Source organism: Vanellus vanellus, assembly GCF_965231255.1.
Source record: "Vanellus vanellus genome assembly, chromosome: 2".
Lineage (NCBI taxonomy): Eukaryota > Metazoa > Chordata > Aves > Charadriiformes > Charadriidae > Vanellus > Vanellus vanellus.
Genome location: NC_138906.1, coordinates 154,516,164 through 154,539,569, shown reverse-complemented (window position 1 = coordinate 154,539,569; position 23,406 = coordinate 154,516,164). Strand labels below are relative to the sequence as shown.

Genomic DNA, 23,406 nt, shown 5'->3' with positions numbered 1-23,406 from the left:
GACTGCATCCAGGCGGGTCTTGAAAATCTCCAGAGAAGGGGACTCCACAACCTCCCTGGGCAGCCTGTTCCAGTGCTCTGTCACCCTCACTGTAAAGAAGTTTTTCCGTGTATTTGAATGGAACTTCCTATGTTCTAACTTGTGCCCATTGCCCCTCGTCCTGTCACTGGGAACCATTGAAAAGAGCCTGGCTCCATCCTCCTTCAACCCACCCTTTAGATACTTGTAAGCATTAATAAGGTTTCCCCTCAGCCTTCTCTTCTCCAGGCTAAAGAGTCCCAGCGCTCTCAGCCTTTCCTCATAAGGGAGATGCTCCAATCCCTTAATCATCTTAGTTGCCCTTTGCTGAACTCACTCCAGCAGTTCCCTGTCCCTCTTGAACTGGGGAGCCCAAAACTGGACACAGTATTCCAGTTGTCGCCTCACCAGTGCATAGTGGAGGGGGAGAATGACCTCCCGTGACCTACTGGCCACACTCTTCCCTATGCAGCCCAGGATTCTATTGGCCTTTTTGGCGACAAGGGTACATTGCTGGCTCATGGATAACTTGCTATTTACCAGGGCCCTCAGATCCTTCTCAGAACTACTTCGCAGCAAGTCCGCCCCTAACCTGTACTGGTGCTTTGCATTCTTCCTCCCCAGATGCAAGACCTTGCACTTGCTCTTGTTGAACCTCATTAGGTTCTTCTCTGCCCAGTTCTCCAGCCTGTCCAGGTCACACTGGATGGCAGCATGGCCCTCTGGAGTGTCAGCCATCCCACCCAGTTTGGTATCATCAGTGAACTTGCTGAGGATACACTCTGTCCCCTCATCCAGGTCACTAATGAATATATTGAACAAAATTGGCTCCTGAGGGACACTGCTGGTTACAGGCCTCCAACTAGACTGTGCTGCTGATCACAACCCTCTGAGTTCTGTCACGCAGCCAGCTCTCAATCCACCTCGCTGTCACCTCATCGAGCCCACACTTCCTCAGCTTCCTAATGAGGATGTTATGGGAGACAGTGTCAAAAGCCTTGCTGAAGTCGAGGTAGATGACATCTACGGCTCTCCCCTCATCCAGCCAACCAGTTATAACATCATAGAAGGCTATCAGATTGGTCAAGCATGATTTACCCTTGGTAAATCCATGTTGACCACTTCCAATAACTTCCTGTTCCTCAACGTGTTTGGAGATGACATCCAGAATGAGTCGCTCCATTACCTTCCCAGGGACAGAGGTGAGACTAACCGCTCTGTAGTTCCCTGGGTCCTCCTTCTTGCCTTTTTTGAACACTGGAATGATGCCGGCCTTCCTCCAGTCCTCAGGCACCTCTCCTGTTCCCCGTGACCTTTCAAAGATGATGGAGAGTGGTCTAGCAATAACATCTGCCAGCTCTCTCAGCACTCGCGGGTGCATCCCATCAGGGCCTATGGACTTATGGATGTCTAGTTTGGCCAAGTGGTCTCTGACCTGGTCCTCCTCAAGTAAGGGAAAATCTTCCTCTCTCCAGACCTTCCCCCTTGCCTCTAGGGTTTGGGATTTGTGAGGGGCAGCTTTAGCAGTGAAGACCGAAGAAAAGAAGGCATTCAGTAACTCTGCCTTCTCTTTGTCTTCCACCACTAGGGCACCTGTCTCATTCACCAGTGGGCCTACATTTTCCCTACTCTTTCTTCTTCTGTTGATATACTGAGAGAATCTCTTCTTATTGTCTTTAACTGCAGTGGCCAAGCTGAGTTCTGATTGAGCTTTGGCCCTTCTAATTTTCCCCCTGCATAGCTTCGTTATATCTTGGTAATCTTCGTAAGTTGCCAACCCCCTTTTCCAGAGAATGTAAGCTTTCATTTTTTTGCTGAGGTCCAGCCAAAGCTCCTGAGGTCCAGCCAAATGGAGTATATTCAGGACTGTGCCTTGTATACTAAACATCAGCATATGAATAGAAATATAGTGATAGCAATATTCATTATTGGAAAAAAAAAACCTAATTAGAATAAGTAAAATATCACCAATACTTAAAATATTTACTAGTTACAGTAATAAATGATTTCTTTAAAAATGTTACTACTGTTGGAGAGGAGCTCCAGTGGGAAAGGAAGGTGGCCCATAATTACTTGATCTGAAATGAAACAAGAACACTGAGAACTACAACAATGAATGATGTAATCCTTCCCCTGTAGCTCTTTACTCGTTGTCTTACACCGCTGGTACCAGAAGACCTAAGAAAGAGGAGGAAAGGTGGAGAGGCTGACAACCTTGATGAGTTTCTTAAAGACTTTGAAAACCCAGAGGTTCCCAGAGAGGAGCAGCAACAACAACAGCAACAGCAGCAACGAGATGTCATTGGTTTGTGTCTTGTCAAAGATGCTCTGCTTTCCCTCAGAGCTTGTTTTTCTCCTTTTTGCTTTATATTAAGTCACCAAAAAGTTATGAATAAAGCAAACAGCTTTGTAATGGTTGTTTAGCTTGATATACAGTCTGTGACTTAAAATAGTTTTTTTTTCTAGAAGTTACTTAAAGATTCAGTTTGATCCAGTGGATTAAATGGGTATTGGATTGGGTTCTATGCACATCTCTACCAATTCTGTTTAAGTCACTGCAAAAGCTATGCAGGCTGTTAAGAGTGCTCAATTCTAATTTAATAGCAGATTGGACTTAGTAATGTAATTTCAAACTGTACCAAAGTATCTAAAATGGGTTTGTTGTGGAATAGATGAACCTATTCTGGAAGAACCAAGTCGTTTACAAGAATCGATGATGGAAGGCAGCAGAACCAACCTGGATGAATCTGTTATGCCACCCCCACCACCTCAGACAGGTGTTAAACGCAAACTTCAGCAAGTAGAACCAGAGCCGGTGTTACCTGTGAGTAAGATTTACTTTTTTTTTTCTTTTGGAGAATGAGAAGTGGGTAGTGTCTTTGAGCAGAATTGAGGCACTAGCTTTCTGTGATGTTGTGAGATATGCTGGAGTAGTATCAGAATCTTTGGTCCTGGGTAGTCTTTATGGTGTTTTTTTTAAGTGGAAAGCTTACTGAAACACTTGTAATGCAGGTAGAATAAAGAAATGACACCGTTTCCTCCAGAAAAAGTCTTCAAGGAGTAAAGTGTATTGCTTACAAAGCTATCAAGTTCTTGTGCTTGGCAAGTGTATATGAACAGTGTTCACTGACAAAGAAAGGCCTGTGGTAGCTGCACAGACTTCCTTTTTAGAATAGTCCTAGTGTTCCAGGGTTAAGGTTTCAAGAAAAACTTTGATCTTCAGGAAAGGTTTCCTAGTTGAGTTGTGAGTAGACTTGGAAACTTGCTCATATCTATCTCTTCTGTAAAAGCTGTGATGCCGTGTGATAGGAGACCATATTTGTGAAGGGCAGAGAAACTGGGCAGAATGAAAGGTGTATTCTTTTTCTGAATGCTTACCTAGTGAGAACAGCCCTGATTTATGCTGGTTTTGTCGTATTTGTGCATTTTTAACCCCATTTTCCACAAATTTATTGGCTAACAGGTGTTCACTGTAGAATGAGGCTGTTAGATGTTATGTTATCTTATTAAAAAGTGACAGCTGTTGCTCCTCTTAGCCATGCCATTGGGTGAAATTGGCATCAACTGTTTGTGCCAAAGTCAATGCTATCATGCCAACCAGATGAGACCACTTAGCAACATAACCATAGTGATAACCTGCTGTATGACTTTAAAATAGAAGTTATTTTGAGCTATTTAGGGCTATGTGTAGAAACAGTTTCAGGTGTTAAGGTAACTACTAGCAAACACTTACCTGCGTGTAGGTTCAAGGGGAGAATATCGTATATTGATTTTCTTAAAACTGACTACGTAAATCCTGTTAAACTGCTTTTCTGGATTTTCCTCTTGATATAAATATCTTCTGAGAATGATACTTGAGCACCAAAGTCACTCGTTCACTTTTGGAACCTTTACAAAGTACTTATATTTTAATACCTTCATGCTTGTATTGCAAAGAACAACAATTTGATATTTTGAAGGTGTCTTGTTCCAGTCACTAAAAGTGTCTTCATGTAGCACTGCATCTGGTTACGTGGGATTTTAAAGTCGCACTTTCTGATCCAAGAAATGAGGTCAGTTGTTTGGATGGTGGACTTAGTGAAGTTATTGGAAAGCCTTTTTCCTTATAGTGGTATCATAATTTCTGGTTTGAGTAGACTCTAAAGGATTAAAAATACACACGTGGACAGCAAAACAAAACAAGAAAGCATTTTATTTTTCAAAAAGGAAAAATGAAAATGAATGGCTAAGATTTAGAGACTCTGATTTTGTGAAAGTGGCTTGTAGCATCAGCATTCTGTTGTAAAAGCACTGATGAAATGATGCTGTTTGACTGTGTTGTGTACTCTTAAAGCATCCACCATCGCAACAGCTGGAAATACCACCTGTAGAAATGCCTCCAGAGGAGCCCCAAAACATCTGTCAGCTAATACCAGAGCTAGAACTTCTGCCAGAAAAAGAGAAGGAGAAGGAAAAGGAGAAAGAGGAGGAGGAAGAGGAGGAGGTAAGAACTAAGCTTTTAAAAGCAAGCTATGTAGAAAGGATGTGTGAAGAATCTTCAATGCTTACTTGGCAAATGATAAACTTTGGAAATAGAGATTTAAAAATTATTCCATGACCATTTTATAAATTGCATATACATTCTGCTTGGAATTAGGGGTTCTCATGTTCTCACACATGGTTGGATTAAATCAATCTATATATTTATGATGCCTTACACAAGGAGTTCTGAACTTAGTTTTATGGTATCACTCCCCTCCTCGGGTGGACAGGGAAGGAAAGATATAACGAAAGGTTCGTGGGTCGAGATGAGGACAGGGAGAGATCATTCACCAATTACCATCATGGGCAAAACAGACTTTACTGGGGGAAATAAGTTTAATTTATTACTGATAAATCAGAGTGGGGTAACGAGAAATAAAACCAAATCTTAAAACACTTTCCCCCCTCACTCCTCCCTTTTTCCTGGGCTTAACTTCACTCCTGCTTTCTCTGTCTCCTCCCTATTAGTGGCACAGGGGGATGAGGAATGGGGGTTGCGGTCAGTTCATCACATGTTGTCTCTGCCGCTCCTTCCCCCTCAAGGGGAGGACTCCTCACACTCTTCCCTGGCTCCAGCATGAGGTCCTTCCCATGGGAGAGAGTTCTCCAAGAACTTCTCCATTGTGAGAACTTCCCACAGGCTGCAGTTCTTCACAGACTGCTCCAGCATGGGTCCCCTCCACAGAGTGCAGTCCTTCAGGAACAGACCGCTCCAATGTGGGTCCCCCATGAGGTCACGCATCCTGCCAGCAAACCTGCTCCAGCGTGGGCTCCTCTCTCCATGGGTCCTCAGGTCCTGCCAGGAGCCTGCTCCAGCACAGGCTTCCCACGAGGTCACAGCCTCCTTCAGGCACATCTGCCTGCCCTGGCGTGAGGTCCCCTATGGACTGCAGGTGGATATCTGTTCCACTGTTAACCTTCATGGGCTGCAGGGGTACAGTCTGCCTCACCATGGTCTTCACCATGGGCTGCAGGGGAATCTCAGCTCTGGCACCTGGAGCACCTCCTCCCTCTCCTTCTCTGCTGACCTTGGTGTCTGCAGAGTTGTTTCTCTCACATATTCTTTCTCCTTTCTCCGGCTGCAGTTGCTGTTGCATGTTTTTTTTCCCCCCTTCTTAGTCATGTTATCACAGAGGTGCTACCACTGTTGCTGATGGGCTCAGCCTTGGCCAGCATTGGGTCCATCTTGAAGCTGGCTGGTGTTGGCTCTATTGAACATAAAGGAAGCTTCTAGCAGCTTCTCACAGAAGCCATCTGTGTAGCCCCCCTAGCTACAAAAACCTTGGCACCCAGATCAAATACAACCATCCATGTCCCAAAATGTGATAACTGAAGTTGTTTCTTGGCTAAAGTATTTAATACTTTGTGGATATCAAAACGAATTTCATTGATTCTTTTTATTTTACCAAAATGCATAATATTAAGTTTGTTTTTAGAAAACTTTTATTGTTGGAAAAAGAATGTTATGTGAATGCATAATGTACATGTGAATTTTCCTTCTCTAACAAGTCACGTGTACAAAGAAATGTGAATTACTTTAGTCAAGATGATTTTCCTAACAATGTAAAAAGCTGTTAGAATATTTTCAGTTGGAAGGAAAGGATCTACAATGATCATCTAGTCCAGTTGCCTGACTGCTGCAGGATGTTGCTGGATGCAGAGAAATGTTGAAGTGGTACAATGAAGGGAAGAAATACATGCTGACTCAATTTTGAGAAATAAAATAATTGGCCATACAGTATTTCTGCACAGCTTGGGGCTCTTGAGTTAAGACTGGAAACAAAATAGATACTACTTGCATGTGTTGCTTTTGTCATGATTTTTTTTAATTGCTGATTTGAAATAAAGCTCTTACTTTAAAAGCCTTATAAAACACATCTTCCATAAACAAATACTGTTCTGTGTAGGTGAGCGCTTCATAGGACATGGGGAGCTGCATTGTTACAGCCGACTTTCATGGCTTCTTAGCAACAACCTATTTTCCTTTTCAATGGTTCTGTTTCTACAGTGAAATTAGAACATATCTGTGTTTATTAATTTCTGCAAAATAAAAGCATTGTTGATACTGTGTTTACTACTAGGAATCCTAGATTAGACTGAAGTCTCATTCAGCTGTCATGGCTGAACTTCTTTGTTTTTCTAATTGTCAGCATAACATTTTGAGGTATAATCATAGTGGCGGGCAACTTTACTATGGTACATCAGCTTACGTTTGCGTCTTCCTCCATCCCACTTCCTGTCTCTCCTAGATGTATTCTGTGACTCAGGTTGTCTAAACCTTGTGGCTTGATAAAAAAGCAAAACCTGCAGTGATATCTAGAAATACCTCTTTCACTTCATAATCCAGTGGATAAAAATACTGCTTTGTAAATGTGTGAAATTTGGCTGCTTGCAGGAAGAAGATGGCACAGGGGGTGATCAGGATCAAGAAGAAAGGAGATGGAACAAGAGGACTCAACAAATGCTTCACGGACTTCAGGTACACATGATAAACTGCTTTCTCTTAAAGTAGCTTTTGAGTGTGCTTACCGACGCTTTTGACCCAAGTTAAAAGCTTTCCTAGATGTTACAAACTTAAAATACTAGTTCTGTCTTGGAGGGGAAAAAATGCTTGTAATTGATTAAATCATAATATAATTGACACTTTATTCCAAAGAACAGTTGAAGTTGAATTTTTCACTCAACTGTTTTTCAACCTTTATGTTCACATTTGGTGTGCAATTAAGACTCCCAGAAATTCAAATTTTAAAATAATTGGGTTTGATTGTGCTTTTAACAAAACCTTAGCATCTCTGATTGCCTAGGGTTACATAGCACAGGAAACCCAATCAAGGTCTAGGGATAAAATGTTTCTACAGGATGTTTACTCCTGGCTAGGCTAGTTTGAAAACTTCCAAGCTATGATAAGCTGAATCTACAACAACTATGGCAATCTGACCTTGGCTGAGGTGCAGCATTAGTTTTTAGCATGTGGCTTCAGTGTGCACAGACAGATAATCTTTGTCGGGTGGATTATTGCTTGCTAGAGCTAAAGAGCATTTTTGTTATGAGGCAATTGAACACCCCTAGTATACACTTGAACGTAAGTGCAAACTTCTGTCTGTTTTGCATATAGGTTTCTGTATGTTTACTTCACATATTCTTGGATTCCATTTGCCTTTCAGTCTAGTTTGCCTTTCCTACACCTTTGTTCCCTTAAACATTTTGGCAACTCCTGAGATTCTGCTGTCGCTGAAATGTCAGTTCCATCTCTCTAAGCTGTTTTTATTTTCCATAGTCATCCTCACTTTTTTGTGAAATTGAGAGGCTCCATCTCTGCTGATAAAAGCACATTGTCATTATTGTATCTCTGCACTTCCAGTGTAGTGGATTTGGGAGGAGGGGTGAATGCTGTTGAGTTTTCAGTAAACTGAGGTTTAGTAGTATTTTGTATTCTATGAAGTTTCTCAAAAGTGATGTAATCAAGCAAAAGCTTTACGTTTTTGGAAAATGTTACTGGAGTTATATCGCAAGAATTACCTGCTTATGTCTCCAAACAATGAAACCTTGATTTTACTCCTAAAGAGCCTTTATGACACTTAAGTGTATTTAAGTTTAGTTCAGATTACATTGTAAACTAATGTGATTTAAGTTAGTTCTTTTGCTCACCTGCAGTAGTTTAAGATTGTTTTAAACTGTTGTTGTGGTTTAACTGTGGTAATTAGTGAAGCCCCGCACAGCTGCTCACTCACTACCTCCTGGTGGAATGAGGAGTAGAGAATCAGAAGGGTAAATGCAAGAAAACAAGTGGGTTGAGATAAAGATTGTTTAATAAGTAAAGTAAAAGCTGCGTGCACAAGCAAAGCAACATAAGGAATTCATTCTCTACTTCCCATCAGCAGGAAAACAATTAGCCATTTCCAGTAAAGTAGGACATCATTACACATAACAGTTACTCAGGAAGACAAAAGCCATAACCCTGAACGCGTGCACACCCCACTTCTTTCCCCCAGCATTTATTACTGAGCATGACGTACCGACCCCTTTGGTCAACTGGGGTCAGCTGTCCTGGCTGTGTCCCCTCTTGTGCACTCCCAGCCTACTTACTCCAAAATGAAAACATTTGCTCTGATCGAAAACAGCACTGTATGAGCTACTGCGAAGAAAATTAACTCTGTCCCAGCCCAAACCAGTATAGCTGTTGCTTAAAAATAATTTTTAAAGTATACAGATGTGTAGTCAGTAATGTCATGTAATGTTTTTCTCTCTGAACATTTCATCACAGTTTCTGAAAAGAGCTTCAGAATTCTCTTTGGACCATGTCTAGCTTTTTTTTTTTTTTTTTTTTATTGAAGTCTTTCTTCCATGTGCCCGAAAGAGCATCACACTGGATGGCTGAGACATTGAGTCTGTAATGAGATTTAATATAAAGTCATTTGGTTTGGCCAGCCTGATATCTTTTCATCTAGTAGATATTCCAGAGCAGACGGTTCTGTTTTAAATTGAAGACGTCAGTAGTTGTTCTAGCCAGCAAACAGATGTATCTTCCTGATTACTTTTTTTTTTTAAATATTCTGGCCAAGACTTTGAAAAAATGTAAGCAACTGTATACTTAGTTTCAGACAGACAGTGGAGTTTTAGAAATAAACAGGCTTTCACCCAGGGAAGATTATGCATCTTTTAAAGAACCTTAGTTCTTGAAATTTTGTTTTAAACAATAAATCATGATTATTTTTGGAGTTATTTTGAGAAATAAATCAGGATTTTTTTTGTTCCTATTTAAAAATATTGGTCCAGTAATCAAAAGAGACTGGCTAGCTGTTGGTGCAGAAAGAAAATCTTGTGGTATACTACAGTGTTTCTGAAACAAGTGACTATAAGTTGCACAGATTCAAGATTGATTTTTCACACATCTCTGGGAAGCCTACTTGGTTTCATTTAAATAAGATCCATATAGAAATTTTTATGTACATGTTGTAACGTCCCCATCCAATGTCGAGTCCTTCCCAGTCCCTCACAGTGTCCTGGAGGTGACAACAAATAGAGTCTTGCCAATGGACTTTCTTGTTTGTGTGTAGTTCTCTATTTAATTTGTGGTATCAATGTTTGTGTTTTTCAGAGAGCTCTCGCTAAGACTGGAGCGGAATCTATCAGTTTGCTTGAGCTGTGCAGAAATACAAATAGAAAACAAGCAGCTGCGAAATTCTACAGTTTCCTGGTACTTAAAAAACAGCAAGCTATAGAGCTGACACAGGAGGAGCCTTACAGTGACATCATTGCAACGCCTGGTCCCAGATTTCATATTATTTGAAAGGTTAGATACAGCAGAGCTAGTGTTCATTTCACTAGTGCGTACATGTATTGCCCCATCTGTAGGGCCCACAAGACCATTGCAGAAAATTTAGATTTTATTGTCTGTATAAAGTCCTTGGTTTTCTTTTGGGTTATTTTGGGTTTTGTATTTTAAATTTACCACTTAAATTTTTAGTGAAACTGCTGGGTGGGTGGCTTGAGTTCCAGCTGCAGAAACCAGACAGCTCAAGGACCCAGGTGAAGATTGTTTTAACAACTCAGAGCAGATGTGTGCAATATTGGTGCATGTAATGTTGAGTATCGATGAAAATGTCTTACGATAATTTGACTAGTTGATTCAATAGTGATATTTTTAACCTATACAAGTAAACCTGAATGGCCAACCTATTGTCTGATTAAAAACTTTGCCAAACTCGTCTAAAATGTTCAGTCTGCTTCTCATAGTAGTGGGTTTTTTCCCCTTCCCTAGATCTCTGTGCATACTGTGGGTCTCTTACAGCTGCCAATATGAAAGGTAGTGCCTGATTCGTCAGCTTGCTTTGTCACTGCATTTTTGCAGTTGGATTTTTGTAGCCCTTGATGCTAAGGGGAAACGGGTGTCTGTGGAAAGCATTTCCTCTCTGTGATACTATTACATACATGAAAGGACGGAACACACGTTAAGCATTTTAGACGAAACATTCCTTTTCACTTATCACCTCATTACGGTCCACTACTGATAATGGCTAATTACTGTTAATAAGCGTCAAAAACTCTAGTCACTTCATTTAAAAGGTTTAAGATATCAAAATGATTTAGGTTTGTTAGAGCTGTATATAAACTCCAGACTTTTTAAAACAGACTTCTAGATTGTAAATTATCTGATTTTTATTAAGCAGGCGTATGAAGATAAAGAATAAGCGAAGTTGAACAGATTGCCTTTGTAAAGATGCTAAATTCAGATACCACCTGTACCGAAAAGGCAACAAACTTGAATATACAGTACAAACAGGCACAGTTCCACTTAATTGTGTAGCGTATTAATGGCTCTTTGGATATATTTATGGTTTTAGTATCAATTTTTCCAATAATGCACACTGCTGTGTTCAAAACATTTTACCAGTTTTGCAAAAGAAGTCCCATTTGATTTTACTTGTAAAGAATGAAGCTTTACTGTTAGACCAGGTAGCACCAGAAATTATGTGAATATGTTGATTATGGAAACCTGTCTTAACTTTTTTTAGGGCAAAATTATTCACACTGAAGGTTCTGGTTTTAATGTTGGCACTTTTGTGAAATAATTTTGGGACTCTGAAATTTCAGTGTATACTCAACTGTAAAATTATGTGAATGTTTAAAAAAAATCTGAGACTACATGATGACCATGTTTTAATAATCCTTGAAAAAGTTAATTGTATAAAAGTTACTGCAGCTTTATTTTCAACATGATGTGCCTGTAAAACCATGATTCTCCCCTTTGTAAAAAGAGACATTGTAGATAACTTGAATGTTTAATTATAGAAAAGGTCATTAGTTTCTTGTTACACGTTTTTAGTCTGGTTTTGTTGCTTTTCAAGGTTAATATTCTTGAAAATAGTTGATGCTGTTATGTATAACTTTTCTAATAAAAGTTGTGTTATAAGCTGTTATGTATTAGCTCTGTATCTTGCTTGAACACCGTTAATTTCTGTAGTAGGGACCTAGGATTTACAGGTTGCTTATTTTGGTATTTGGAGTGGAAGTCTAATGATTTAGCTGTGTGAGAGATTTAAAGCTTGACTATGTAAATAGATTTCTTCCCATTAGGAAGGAAGAATTGTTTTACTGGCTGTACTGTGGTTTTGTTTGAGCATTCTGTGCTAGGAATGTCTGTGAGGAAAACTAGGGGAGACTGTAAAAAGCGATTCATCTCTATGCCAGTCCCTTCTGAATGCCAGAACACATCCAGCTTGAATTCTTTTAGCTCTACTGTTTCCTTGCTTCTAGAATTGCCTCTGTATGTGGGTATGTCGGCACTTCTGAAGTTGTGTGCTCCTGGTAGATCCAGACACTTGGATCCAAGCCTGTAGAAGCAGCATGTCACTCGGGTTACCTGCAGAGCTTGTGTGGAGCCCAGGGTAATGAATTGTGTTCCATGCGGGCTGTCTCTGGAAGCGGAAGAACCAGTCTGGATCTAATAAACTGCCTTAATCTGGGCTCCGCACAGAGGTGACTATACTGCTTTTGAGCTACCTGTGGAAGTGGTTGGGCTGATTCTGCTGGTGCTGTAAGTCTTGTGGCACGCAGGGTGGCCTCTTGAGCTAGCTTGAGTGTGTGCATATGGGTACAATGTATCTACACTGGAACATAAGGACTTGATTTTTCATTCCTTTGGTTAAAGCTCTGTAAGGGAGAGAGGTATGGGAACTTGGGTACTCACACTAGCATGAAGGATAGCTCTTCTGCCTTTTTATTATATCAATAATCTGTGACACTCATCATCAGTTTTGCTCTGTTAGACCACTGTGATCAGCACTCACGACAAGATTTTGCACAAATGCATCATACTTGTGACAACACTAAATCTAACCCGAGGCAATGAATGCAGACTCTGCTGCTGTGTAACAAACAGAAGTCTTTAACATGGCCTGCAAGTAGTACTGACAGACTTGGGTTTCTTGGAAACTGGCTTCGCAGTAATATACTGATCAGCTGTTGAATAAGGTCCAAGGAATGTTGATAGACAAACCATTTGCTCTCTGTATTTCTCCTGTATCCACAAGAAGTATATTTCCCTACTCTGCAGACATGATGAGATGCAGAAAGGCTATCTGTGGCACAGCATTTATTCTGTTTACCCTATGACTGCTGTTCTTTACAAAGATATTGGAGTACTTAAAAAAAAAAAAAAAAGTACAGCATCTGCATTTTATTACAGTTCCTCTTCAAATAAATGTCTAAACAGTTTTAAAGGACTTAACCATAAGCATTCAGTTCGTTTTTACTAGATAAGAAGCCATTTTCCTAGCAGTTCAGTGAGTAACGCCATCTACTTTTCAGAATCCAATCTTGTGAGGGATTTAGATTGGTTCGGTAACATTGCTGTAAAATATATTCCTTGCTGCTTTACCATTCAGGCTGGAATGTCTCTCCTGTGTTTGGTGACAGCGTTACACAGCAGCAGCGAGGGGAAGGAACTGCTGTGAATACCTCCCAGTGCTCTGTCTTCCCTACTGGCAGCAGGTTTGTTCTGTCTGCAAATCTTGAGTACTTACATCAGTAACTACTGTGCATGCCCTGCTTTCCAAATTAATCCTTTTTGGTGGGTGAAGAAAAATCTTAAGGAAAAAGCCTGCAAGGAGATTCAGTCATTGAATGAATTCCTGCCCTGTGTGTCTGACCACCTTGAAGACACCCTGCTCCAGTTCTTCCCTGAGAGAGCTCTGTCCTCATCCCAACAGGAGCTGACGGGAGGAGGGCAGGCAGGTAGTGTTACCTACAGCTGTAGGTTAAATGGCGCTCTGCTTCTGGGAAGAGTAGGAGCGGAGGACTCTTCATAACTCACAAGACATTTATAAGGTGGGTTCTAACTTAGTGAAAAGTATGGGCTGAAGGTATTGCTGGAACTCATACTTTAGGATTTTAAACCAACTTGGTTAGCAACCTAACTGGTAGCTGTCATTTGCAACTTTGCTCCAGGGACTTTGTTGGAGGGTCAAGTATGTGGCATTGAGGATGTTGAGCTGTGGTCGTCTTCTGTAGACACTAGATTGCCTTTTCTGCTTTATTTCATGCAAATAAAGGAGGGCAAACTTCGCAGGGTTTGTTCTCCACTCGCTGTTGTCATCCCACTGCTGCACGTGTGTCTATGTGGTGGTACATAACAGATGACTCTTTTGGGGAGGAGTTGGGTTCTGGCAAGCTTTTCTGTTTCCGAAGCTCTCGAGTGCCCACTACTTGTGGAACATATTTCCTCAAGTGGTTATGTTCCTGCTTGTGCTTTTTCAAAGCTTCTTTTGTTATACCTACAAGAATGTGCTAGGCTATACACTCTGAACTTCTGCGAGATGAATATATAGAAAAACTAAAGGACCAGAAATAGATTGTCCCAACACACAATGAAGAAAGGACAATTCTTTGCATTTCTTGCTAACATTTCATAAAGCCACCGGAGAGACAAAGAGAAGGAGGTAGAAAAAGGGAAGGTTTTCCCTTGTTGTACTCACAGGAGCGGTTTTTACATTTGTTTTATTCCAAAACATTTTCATATGGAGTCCAAAAAAAAAATTCCAAAACTCAACTAGGAGAAAATATTTGTATTAGCCAAACACTAATGTTAATGTTGTGTTATAAGTAGAATAAAGTGCCAGAAACTTTCTGGGAGAACACACCCTCCAATTTCATTTGGCCCTGGCTATTCCCTAGCAGCCAGGAAGGATACAAGCAGGAGTCTGGCTGTCACGAGCAAGGTCTCTATGTGTTCTCCTGTCCCCAGATTTCTCCCCCCCGACCCCCCCAGCTTTTTTTCTTGTTTGTCCAGCTTTTGTTTTCAATAAAAACATTAAACATTATACCATAGCCTGAAACTAACACTAAATAATTGAGGACCGTGTGGTTGACCTTTAATCATGGATGTTCATAAATGTTGGACGTTGATCAAGAATATGTGTGATGAGAAACACAGATTTGCTCCCGACACTCAGCATCCTTCTAGAGCAGACGAGGGTTGAAAGCCAGCAGCATTCTCTGTGGAAGGACTCCTTTCTAAATTAAACTACCTTCCCCTTCCCTGCCTTGCAGTGCCCAGGTAGTGCTGGCAATTATTTGTCCAATTTCGTTCTCTAGGTTTGGGGACGGCGGGAACTGATTCAGGGTAAAACCCACCAAAAGAAACATGGGTTTGGGTTTTTTTTTTCCCTCCAGCTGGATCAGTTCCTGTATTCCTGCGCACTGGGCAACTGTACAGAAACTTGTGCCAGCATAACACAAGAAGCACCAGGCAGGAGAAGAGAGAAGGGAAGGGGTGAGGATTGCTTTTTTGGATGGCTGCGCCAAACATGCATGTGTGTTAAATCAATCTTAAGAAAATTATTCACAATAATGCTGTTTGAACTCAGGAGTCCCGGCACTGCCTAAAACTGGTGGATCGGCATGTTTATCCTCAACTTGTGCATCAGTGTTAATATTCTGCTTTTCCGAGGCAGAAGTTGAATGTTCTCCTTCAAATGAGGTATTTCTACGACAGAGCTCATGTCCAGCCTGTGCCAGCGGATGTGTCTGCACTAGTTTTCTGTTCGTTTTGTGAAAGTTAATATATCCCGTCCTCGCGTTACTTGAGAGTCAGCCAGAACTGGCGTCAACATGCCCTTCGCAGGCAGCGTGTGCCACACATCGCAGTGGATTTTAACTCTGAAACAAAGGGATCGGGATACCATAAACCGTTCCACAGCTGAGCATTTTTGCAGAAAAGCTCGGCCTGAATTTGTTTTTGTACAAATTAAACTGCTTCTCATATTCCTTGACTACGGGACTAATCTCCAAAACAAAAGAAATGCTGATGTTTAAGGAATAACAAACCACAGTCAATGTTGTGAGAAAAAATAGGAGAAGCAGCTTAGCATTTGGATTCAAAAACCAAATCTGATGCTTAACTTAGGAATGTTTCTCTGATTGGTCAAATAGCTGATGAGAGGCCCTGAAAATAAACTGGACGTAGCGTTTTGCGTTTTGTAATTACATGAATGCAAACTTGTAGCTAGTCTCGATGATGCTGAGGGAGGCAGCAATGAGCCAGAAAAGGCATGAAAAGGTTTGTTATGGTGGCAGCCACTTAGCAACACACGCTGCAGGTTTTCCTTGATCGTTTCTCAAGACTGAAATAAGTGCAGAAGACACCGGGTGCTTCCAGTGCTAAGTTTCATCTTCACTTGTGTCAGAAGTAGTTCCAGTTCGTTAATTGTGGTAGGCTGCTCCCCATGGTGTCAGTTGGGGCTGGGATGTCTGTAGCCTTCACTATCAAGCCTGTGGAGTTACAAGGAGGCTCTCTTCGGAGCTGAGCAGATAGTCCAAACGCTAAAAAAGGTTTAAAACTGAGCCCAGGGAGAGCAGATCTGCTGCATGTGAGAGGAACATATCAGGAATGCTTAAACCATCACTCACGTCAGCTGCAAAGCCACCGTCGTTCCCCTGTCTCCCTTGTGCTGTTCCCTTGGCAGGGGTGACACGACCACTGCAGCGCTGCAGATGTTGGATAGGTTTCACTGGTTACCAGCAAGCTGCTTGTGATGAGGCACAACTGAGCCAGCGGCTCAGCCCCTGGTGCACACAGCTGCCGAGGAGGTTTTCCACACAGCTCGGACTCCCCGTCCTCATCTGGGAGCTCCCAGTTCCCTGGAGGGGAGATGCTGGTTGCCCCCAATGCACAGAGCCCGGGGCAGGAGGAGGCTGAGCCTGCCTCAGAGCTGAGCATTACGTCTGGCTAGATAAGTACACATAACACCTTACCTAAAATTATTTTGCTTTTATGGCAGACTTTGCTCTTACTACTTGGTAATGCCGTTTCTGTTAGGGAAGGGCCCTTCTGGCTCAGTGGGATGTGCAGATCATTCACGCCCCGAGGGGAATACGGCAGGTACCACATCCAGCCAGCTGTGCTGGGCATCCATACAGTGGGGCCATAGGGCCCTGAAGGCCTGAGGCTGGACTAAAGGCAGGAGAACTGTGGGTCTTCATCACACATAAGGTGGAGGCATAAGGTCTGCCAGCTGTGGAGGTGGATTCAGCAGGATGAGAGCCAGGGCCTGCAGTTCGGCTGCTGGGACAAGGATATGACAGTTACCTGCCTGCTCAAAAGATCCATGGGTGCAAACATGAACAGGCTGTCTCTGTGGTCTTTCTTCGAAACCCTTCTCCATTTCCATGGTCCCTGAGGCCCAGCTTTTCAGCTGTAACAGAGACTTTTCCACTTAATTTTAGGGCCAAGACTTTTTCTGTCAAAGGACCAGATTTCGTAGAATCATAGTATCATAGAATGGTTTAGGTTGGAAAGGAACCTAAAGATCATCTAGTCCGAACCCCCCTGCCATGGGCAGGGAGGCAGGGACACCTCCTGCTAGACCAGGTTGCTCAAAGCCCCATCCAGCCTGGCCTTGAACACCTCCAGGGATGGGGCATCCACAGCTTCTCTGGGCAACCTGTTCCAGTGTCTCGCCACCCTCGGAGTGAAAAATTTCTTCCTAATATCTAACCTAAATCTACCCTCTTCCAGTTTGAAGCCATTACACCTCATCCTATCACTACATGCCCTTCTAAAAAGTCCTTCTCCAGCTTTCTTGTAGTCCCCCTTCAGATACTGGAAAGCTGCTATAGGTCTCCCTGGAGCCTTCTCTTCTCCAGGCTGAACAATTCAAACTCTCTCAGCTTTTCTTCATAGGAGAGGTGCTCCAGCCCTCTGTCATCTTCGTGGCCTCCTCGTGACCTGCTCAAACAGGTCCATGTCTTTTCTATGCTGAGGGCTCCACCACTGGACGCAATATTCCAGGTGGAGTCTCACGAGAGTGGAGTAGAGGGGCAGAATCACCTCCCTTGACTTGCTGGCCGCGCTTCATTTGATGCAGCCCAGGACACAGTTGGCTTTTTGGGCTGCAAGTGCACATTGCCAGGTCATTGAGCTTTTCATCAACCAACACCCCCAAGTCTTTCTCCTCAGTGCTTTTCTCAATCAGTTCTCTGCCCAGCCTGCATTTGTGCATGGGATTGCCCTGGCCCACATGCAGGACCTTGCACTTGGCTTTGCTGAACTTCATGAGGTTCGCACAGGCCCACCTCTCCAGCCTGTCCAGGTCCCTCTGGATGGCATCCCTCCCCTCCAGCGTGTCGATCGCTCCATACAGCTTGGTGTCGTTGGGAAGCTTGCTGAGGGTGCACTCCATCCCAACATCCATGTTGCCAACGAAGATGTTAAATAGTTCCGGTCCCAGTACCAGCCCCTGAAGAACACCGCTTGTCACTGCTCACCATCTGGACATGGAGCCATTAAATGCAACTCTTTGAGTGTGACTGTCCAGCCAGTTCCTCATCCACCACGTGGCCCATTGGTCAAATCCATGTCTCTCCAATTTAGAGACCAGGATGTTGTGTGGCACAGTGTCAAATGCTTTGCACAAGTCTGAGTAGATGATGTCAGTTGCTTTCCCCTTATCCACCAACACTATAATGCTGTTGTAGAAGGCCACCAAATTTCTCAGGCATGATTTGCCATTAGTGAATCCATGTTGGCTGCCACCAATCACCTTATTTTCCACGTGGCTTAGCAGAGTTTCCAGGAGGATCTGCTCCATGATCTTGCCAGGCACAAAGGTGAGACTGACTGGCCTCTGGAACCAAGGCTATGTGTGCTCATTCTGTATCGGAAAGCAAAGCACACCTTCACCTCACATGCAAATCGGGCATCCTCAGTGGAAAAACACAACCAAAACATGCTTACCATACTGGAAGGAAAGATGAGTACTCATTCTTTGGATTTTGGTGGTTACATGCTCCTACCTCCTAAGTGTGGCACTTTGATTTTGTATTAATGTGTGTGGTTTTAGGTAACAACAACAGCAATTTTTTGAACCTAACATTTTCTTCCTTACGGTAAGAGGAGCTGGGTTGCAGAATGCCTGGATACATGGCAATGCACTGCATGTGGTTCATAACTTGTCATCTGTGAAGAAAATGGGCACATGGTATCAACGTTTGTGTCTGGTTGAGGGAGAGAGTGCTGTACAAGACAGATACCACAGCTGTTGGATTCCTCCAGTGTTGCACCTGGCTCACTCATCATTTCTGAGCACACAGGTAAAAACCTTGGCCTGAGTGTTCTTCTACCCAAAGAGAAAATGGATGTTCTTACACAGAGGCCCCAGGTCTGGTACTCAAGTGTGAGCTGCCGAGAGTTGCCTGACAGCCTTGGATTCAGGGTTTACCAGCTCTATTGGAGCTGACAAGGGATCTACTGTGTGTGGACATGTGTGTAAACACTCCTCCATGAACAGCACTTCGCCAGTCACCTGGACTACGAAGTGCCACTATCCTTCCTCTCCAGCAGAGCAATTTCCCAGCCTGTCCCACTAAGAAAGCCCGATCATGGCCAACCAGGGTGGGTGAAGCCCATGTGAGAGAACCCCATAAAGATGAGTAAGATGTGTGCCCTGCCATTTCACTTCTATGTCTCGTCACCTCGAGCATGGTGCAGCTGCAGTGGAAAGCCAAAACTCTGTTCCCTGTCACAGCACGACCTGCCAGAGGCAGAGCCGAGGAGTCAGGAGGAGACAGCATGTCTCACCAGGAGCCTCACTGTTAGGAGAGTCTTTACACCCAACTCACTGATGCACGGTCAGGTCTTCCTCACTTGGGTAAGACTTAGACTAGAATGCCAGGACAAGGCCCATGGCGAGGGACAAAAAATGATGTCTTTATGCTTTATAGTAGGAATGTGAAAACAATACAACTTTTAAGCAGAAATCAAGCCTGTTTCATCCATACGTTACACAGATGTGAGCAATGAATGCTCGTCCATGACTCTCCCACCTACTTCAGTGGAGAGGTTCCAAGTTAGCACCAGGTTTTAAATCCAAAAAGATAACTTAAAATGTTAAAGTAAATTTGGGACAGACATTTAAAGCAAAAAAGTAATGTCTCAAGGTCATTGGACTAGTCTGCTACAAAAACTGTATACAATTTGAAAATTTCAGCTTCTAATTAATGCTGTCCAAAATAATTCTGTTCCAAACTCAGGACAGAGAAATCCAGCTTAACCAAAAGGTACAGGTAGCAATGAGGCGCTACATTTGTGAAGTTTGATTGCAGAACTAATTGGCTCACAGTTTGACAAATCATCACTACAATGCATAGTCTGCACGTGTTTAAAACACATCCTCCTATAACCAGCTTCTAGATCCCAGTTAAATGTAGTAGAAGTAGCTAGCATTTAAAATAATCCCTTATAAACTGTAGTTTGTCCATATTTTTTTCCTCCAATCAGCTAAATTAGATCTCCCTTTTCAGGCGTAGGGTTTAGAAGCACAATAAAGTCTGGTAGGTATCAGTTCTTGATGAAAGCCACGGAACAGTGGGCGAAAGGCCAAGAAAAGAAGATTTAAAGGAGTTAATTTCCTGCTGACTGAAGGATGTGTGTGAGGTCACATTTATTTATCTTCCATTGTGACTCCTTATTTCCTTCTGGAAGGGGAAGAAAACTTGTATTCACGGCGTTTCTGCACTGATATTTTAATTTTAGAGGACCACGCTGTAAAAGAAGGACCAAGAACCTAAGCAGTCCAGGGAAGGATCTTAAATCCTTGAAAAACTTAACGTACTATGTGGCGGAAACGGTCCACATAAAAATGTTATCAGCTATCTCCTATCAACCTAAATATCTGTCCGTACCACCACTGAGGACTGAGCTAACCTGTTCCCTCCGTGCCTGGATTGGTCTCACAGAGACAGAAACCTTTCTCAGAAAATTTCTTTCTCAGAAATCACATTCCTGAATATTCTTTTCATGAATCTGCAACTGTAGTCGTTTGGCTCTCAGTTATTTTTCTCCAGCATTGGCAATTTGTTGTTTCTCTCAAATGTTCATCTGGCTCTGTTTTGCTTAATCGTGGTGTCTCCCAAAGGTCTGCGCTAATGAGTTTCTGCATTCATACCATATGCTTTCTTTGCCATGGAGAAGTTTAGTTGTATAGAAAACAGATTTTGAGACTTTTTCTATTCCCTTCCTCTTCTATCCTCAAATTTAAAAGGTCTTCTAGGCCAAAGAGGCTTCTTCGGTCACTTCACCCTACTAGTTAGAACCAGAGCACATCTTAACAATGCTCCCACGTAATTTAGATGCATGGCAAAACTTTGAAAAGAATTGTCCACTTCCTTCTTAATTCATATTTAGGTTAACTAGCTTTTTCTGGAGCCTTCATTTGAAATCCCAGAGGCCAAGGTCATCCACACACTCAGAAAGTGGTGGCAACTACAGGTGATAAGAGCCACCAGCTTCCTATTCGAGGAGCTGTGCTTCTCAGGGTGGCGTTTACAGCCAGGCAAGACGGTGAAGGACTGCTCCTGAGCAAGGACAGGTTCCAGAAGGTTTTAGGAGACTCAAGGTAGCTAGAACTAGCACTTCCCTCCCTGGAGGTGTTCAGGGCCAGGCTGGATGGGGCTTTGAGCAACCTGACCTAGTGGGAAGTGCCCCTGGGGTTGGAACTAGATGATCTTTAAGGTCCCTTCCAACCCAAACCACTCTGATGATTCTATAACATCAGCAACGGAGCACAAACCTCCCAAGAAAAGGACAAGCCAGCCACCCTGGAGATAATCACAGGTAGCAAAGGGAATTACCCAAACTACTCAACTAATAAAAACAACCCATAGGAGCTAAATATCCTGGACAGAGAATATAAAATCTCGTTTTAAATTATCCAGTTAGGAAACGGCTCAGCAGGGAACGTTCTTTACAAGAAGGTCCTTGGAGGACTATTATTCCCACCCTTTCTGGCAATCGCTGTCTCTTCACTCCCATAAATTCCCATTCCAGGGTACTTCTGGCACAGATCTGCCATCGACAGCGACACTTAGTTTGGCGAAGCATCACAAATCCAGCTCCAGTAGCTCAAAAGTGTTCCCTCCTGCATTCTCCCCATATGAATCACTTTGTTTCTAGTTTTCTCTTGTAGATGCAATGGAAGCAGTGTTCAAATGACATTCCAGTTTTTTAGATTGTCAATCAAGTTGAAAGTGTACGTGAGTGTTGTTTGCTGATCTAGGTCCATGCACGGCCTGTTCCTTGGTACAAAACGCTGCTGGTTGGTGGCAACACAGGGGCACATGGAAGAACCTGGTGCTTTTGGTCCTAAAAGAAACTTCAGGAAGGAACGTGGCTCGCTCCAGTACCGCTGTGTTGGGAAACCTCCTGGGCAGGGAGCCATTCATGCACTGTCCATGTATGCAGTATGGAAAGATGTTGATTGTCTTGAAGGATGGAGACAAAGACAGTGGCCTTGACGTACACTGGGACTGGGGGGTGGTTCAGAGGAGTTTGTATTGGTGAGCATTGGGAATTCTCACAGCATTCTGTGTGGCAGAACAGATTTGCTCAGAAGAATTGAGGGGGGGAGCAATGGTTTTCCTGTAGTCAAGGACTATTTTTTTTTGATGGCACCAGTTTAACAACAGCATCACTCCCTGATATCCTTCAGAAAGAGACTATTTTCTGGAAGCTGTTTCTCAACCTGTTTGTTCCTGGAGGCTCAGGCAGCTCTGATGCGCTTTGTCGCCGTCCCAGAGCAGCACCCGTGACAGCCAGCCTCCTTAGCAGCGGTGCCAACTACAGCCCATCACAGGGATGTGCTGGACCTACCTTTGCACCCCTTTGTGGCACTGAGATTGATATCTTGGGCTCTTCTGGTGATCAGAGTCCCATCTAAGTAAGAGACTCACCACAGCTGAAGTTCACAGGTCATGTCCTACCTTCTCTGCTTTGCAAGTCCACTGGCAAGTAAGAGTGTTAACACCAGAGGACAGCGGTTTACTCTGAGATATTGACTAAATTTCAGGCAATGGTATCAAATCTTAGCTGATCATGTAGGCACTGCCAGAAGAGCTGGTGACAAAACTGCGCTCTCCAAAACACCAGTTCCAGTTTGTCTGCTGAAGTTACTGCTGCTACATTATTTTACAGCTTGTGAGATTTTTGCCCTAGTGTTTGCCTTATGTATTTTTGCAGTTACCATGGATTTTCTAATTGTCTAGTTTTGTTTTCTTTTGTCTGGTTTTGCAGACGCTTCCCAGTGCTCAGGATGCTCTCATGCAAACACTGGGCTTACCTGTAGGTTGTCCCCTGATGAACTTGACTATTGGTTATACAAGCTCACATTTTTCACAAGCTGGTCAGACTTTTTGAAGCAGACTAAAGTATGTTGCATTAATGTATGGGAAGAGACTTAATCTACTTTTATATCCATTTTAAATAAAACACAATTTTCTCAGAATGATCTGCCTACAACCTTTGTCTCCCAACTTGAAATATATTTCTGAAAGTAATAAAATTTTCCATTACACCAGCAAAGTAGATATTAAATTTTATTTCTCTAAGTATCAGAACTTCTTATCCCTTGAGGAATGTCTTCTGTGTATCTTTGAAAACTTGATAAATGAAGTACAATGAATCCAACTGATGTCCCACACTCAGAGGAGGGTTATCATAAAACAGGGGGAAAAGAATGTTCCTACAGTAAATGGAATCAGAAAAAAAAATCTCCTTGTGTTCTTAGCATACTTGGGAATTTCTGGCAAAAAATATGACAAGGTATTTTACTCTTGTATGTGCATGTAACTGTACGGGCAGCTTACTCTATACTTCACTCACTTAGAGAAAACATCCCTGACACAACTGTCAAAATTAACAGAGCCTGGCGATAAACCCATTGTGCAGCTTTGACCTGTTTTCTTTCTAATACTCCATCTCCTTGGGACTTTCTCATGTCAAGTGTCCTAGCCTCCTCAGATGTGTCTCTGTCTTCCTCTATTTCTTTTTCTTCTCCTTTTTCTTCTTTTTCTTCTCCTTTTTCTTCTTTTTCT

General features: G+C 42.7%; 1 protein-coding gene across 2 annotated transcripts in view; it reads left to right on the top strand.

Moving 5' to 3' along the window:
• RAD21 (RAD21 cohesin complex component) overlaps positions 1-11,459 on the top strand; it is a 28,155-nt gene extending 16,696 nt beyond the window's left edge. For both annotated transcript variants that reach the window (XM_082479274.1, XM_082479275.1), the window contains exons 10-14: positions 2,158-2,323; positions 2,691-2,842; positions 4,352-4,501; positions 6,935-7,018; positions 9,638-11,459. In XM_082479274.1, the coding sequence (XP_082335400.1) occupies positions 2,158-2,323; positions 2,691-2,842; positions 4,352-4,501; positions 6,935-7,018; positions 9,638-9,829 (744 nt within the window). In that variant the 3' untranslated portion in view covers positions 9,830-11,459. The remainder of the gene's footprint in view (positions 1-2,157; positions 2,324-2,690; positions 2,843-4,351; positions 4,502-6,934; positions 7,019-9,637) is intronic.
• The last annotated feature ends 11,947 nt before the right edge of the window (positions 11,460-23,406 follow it).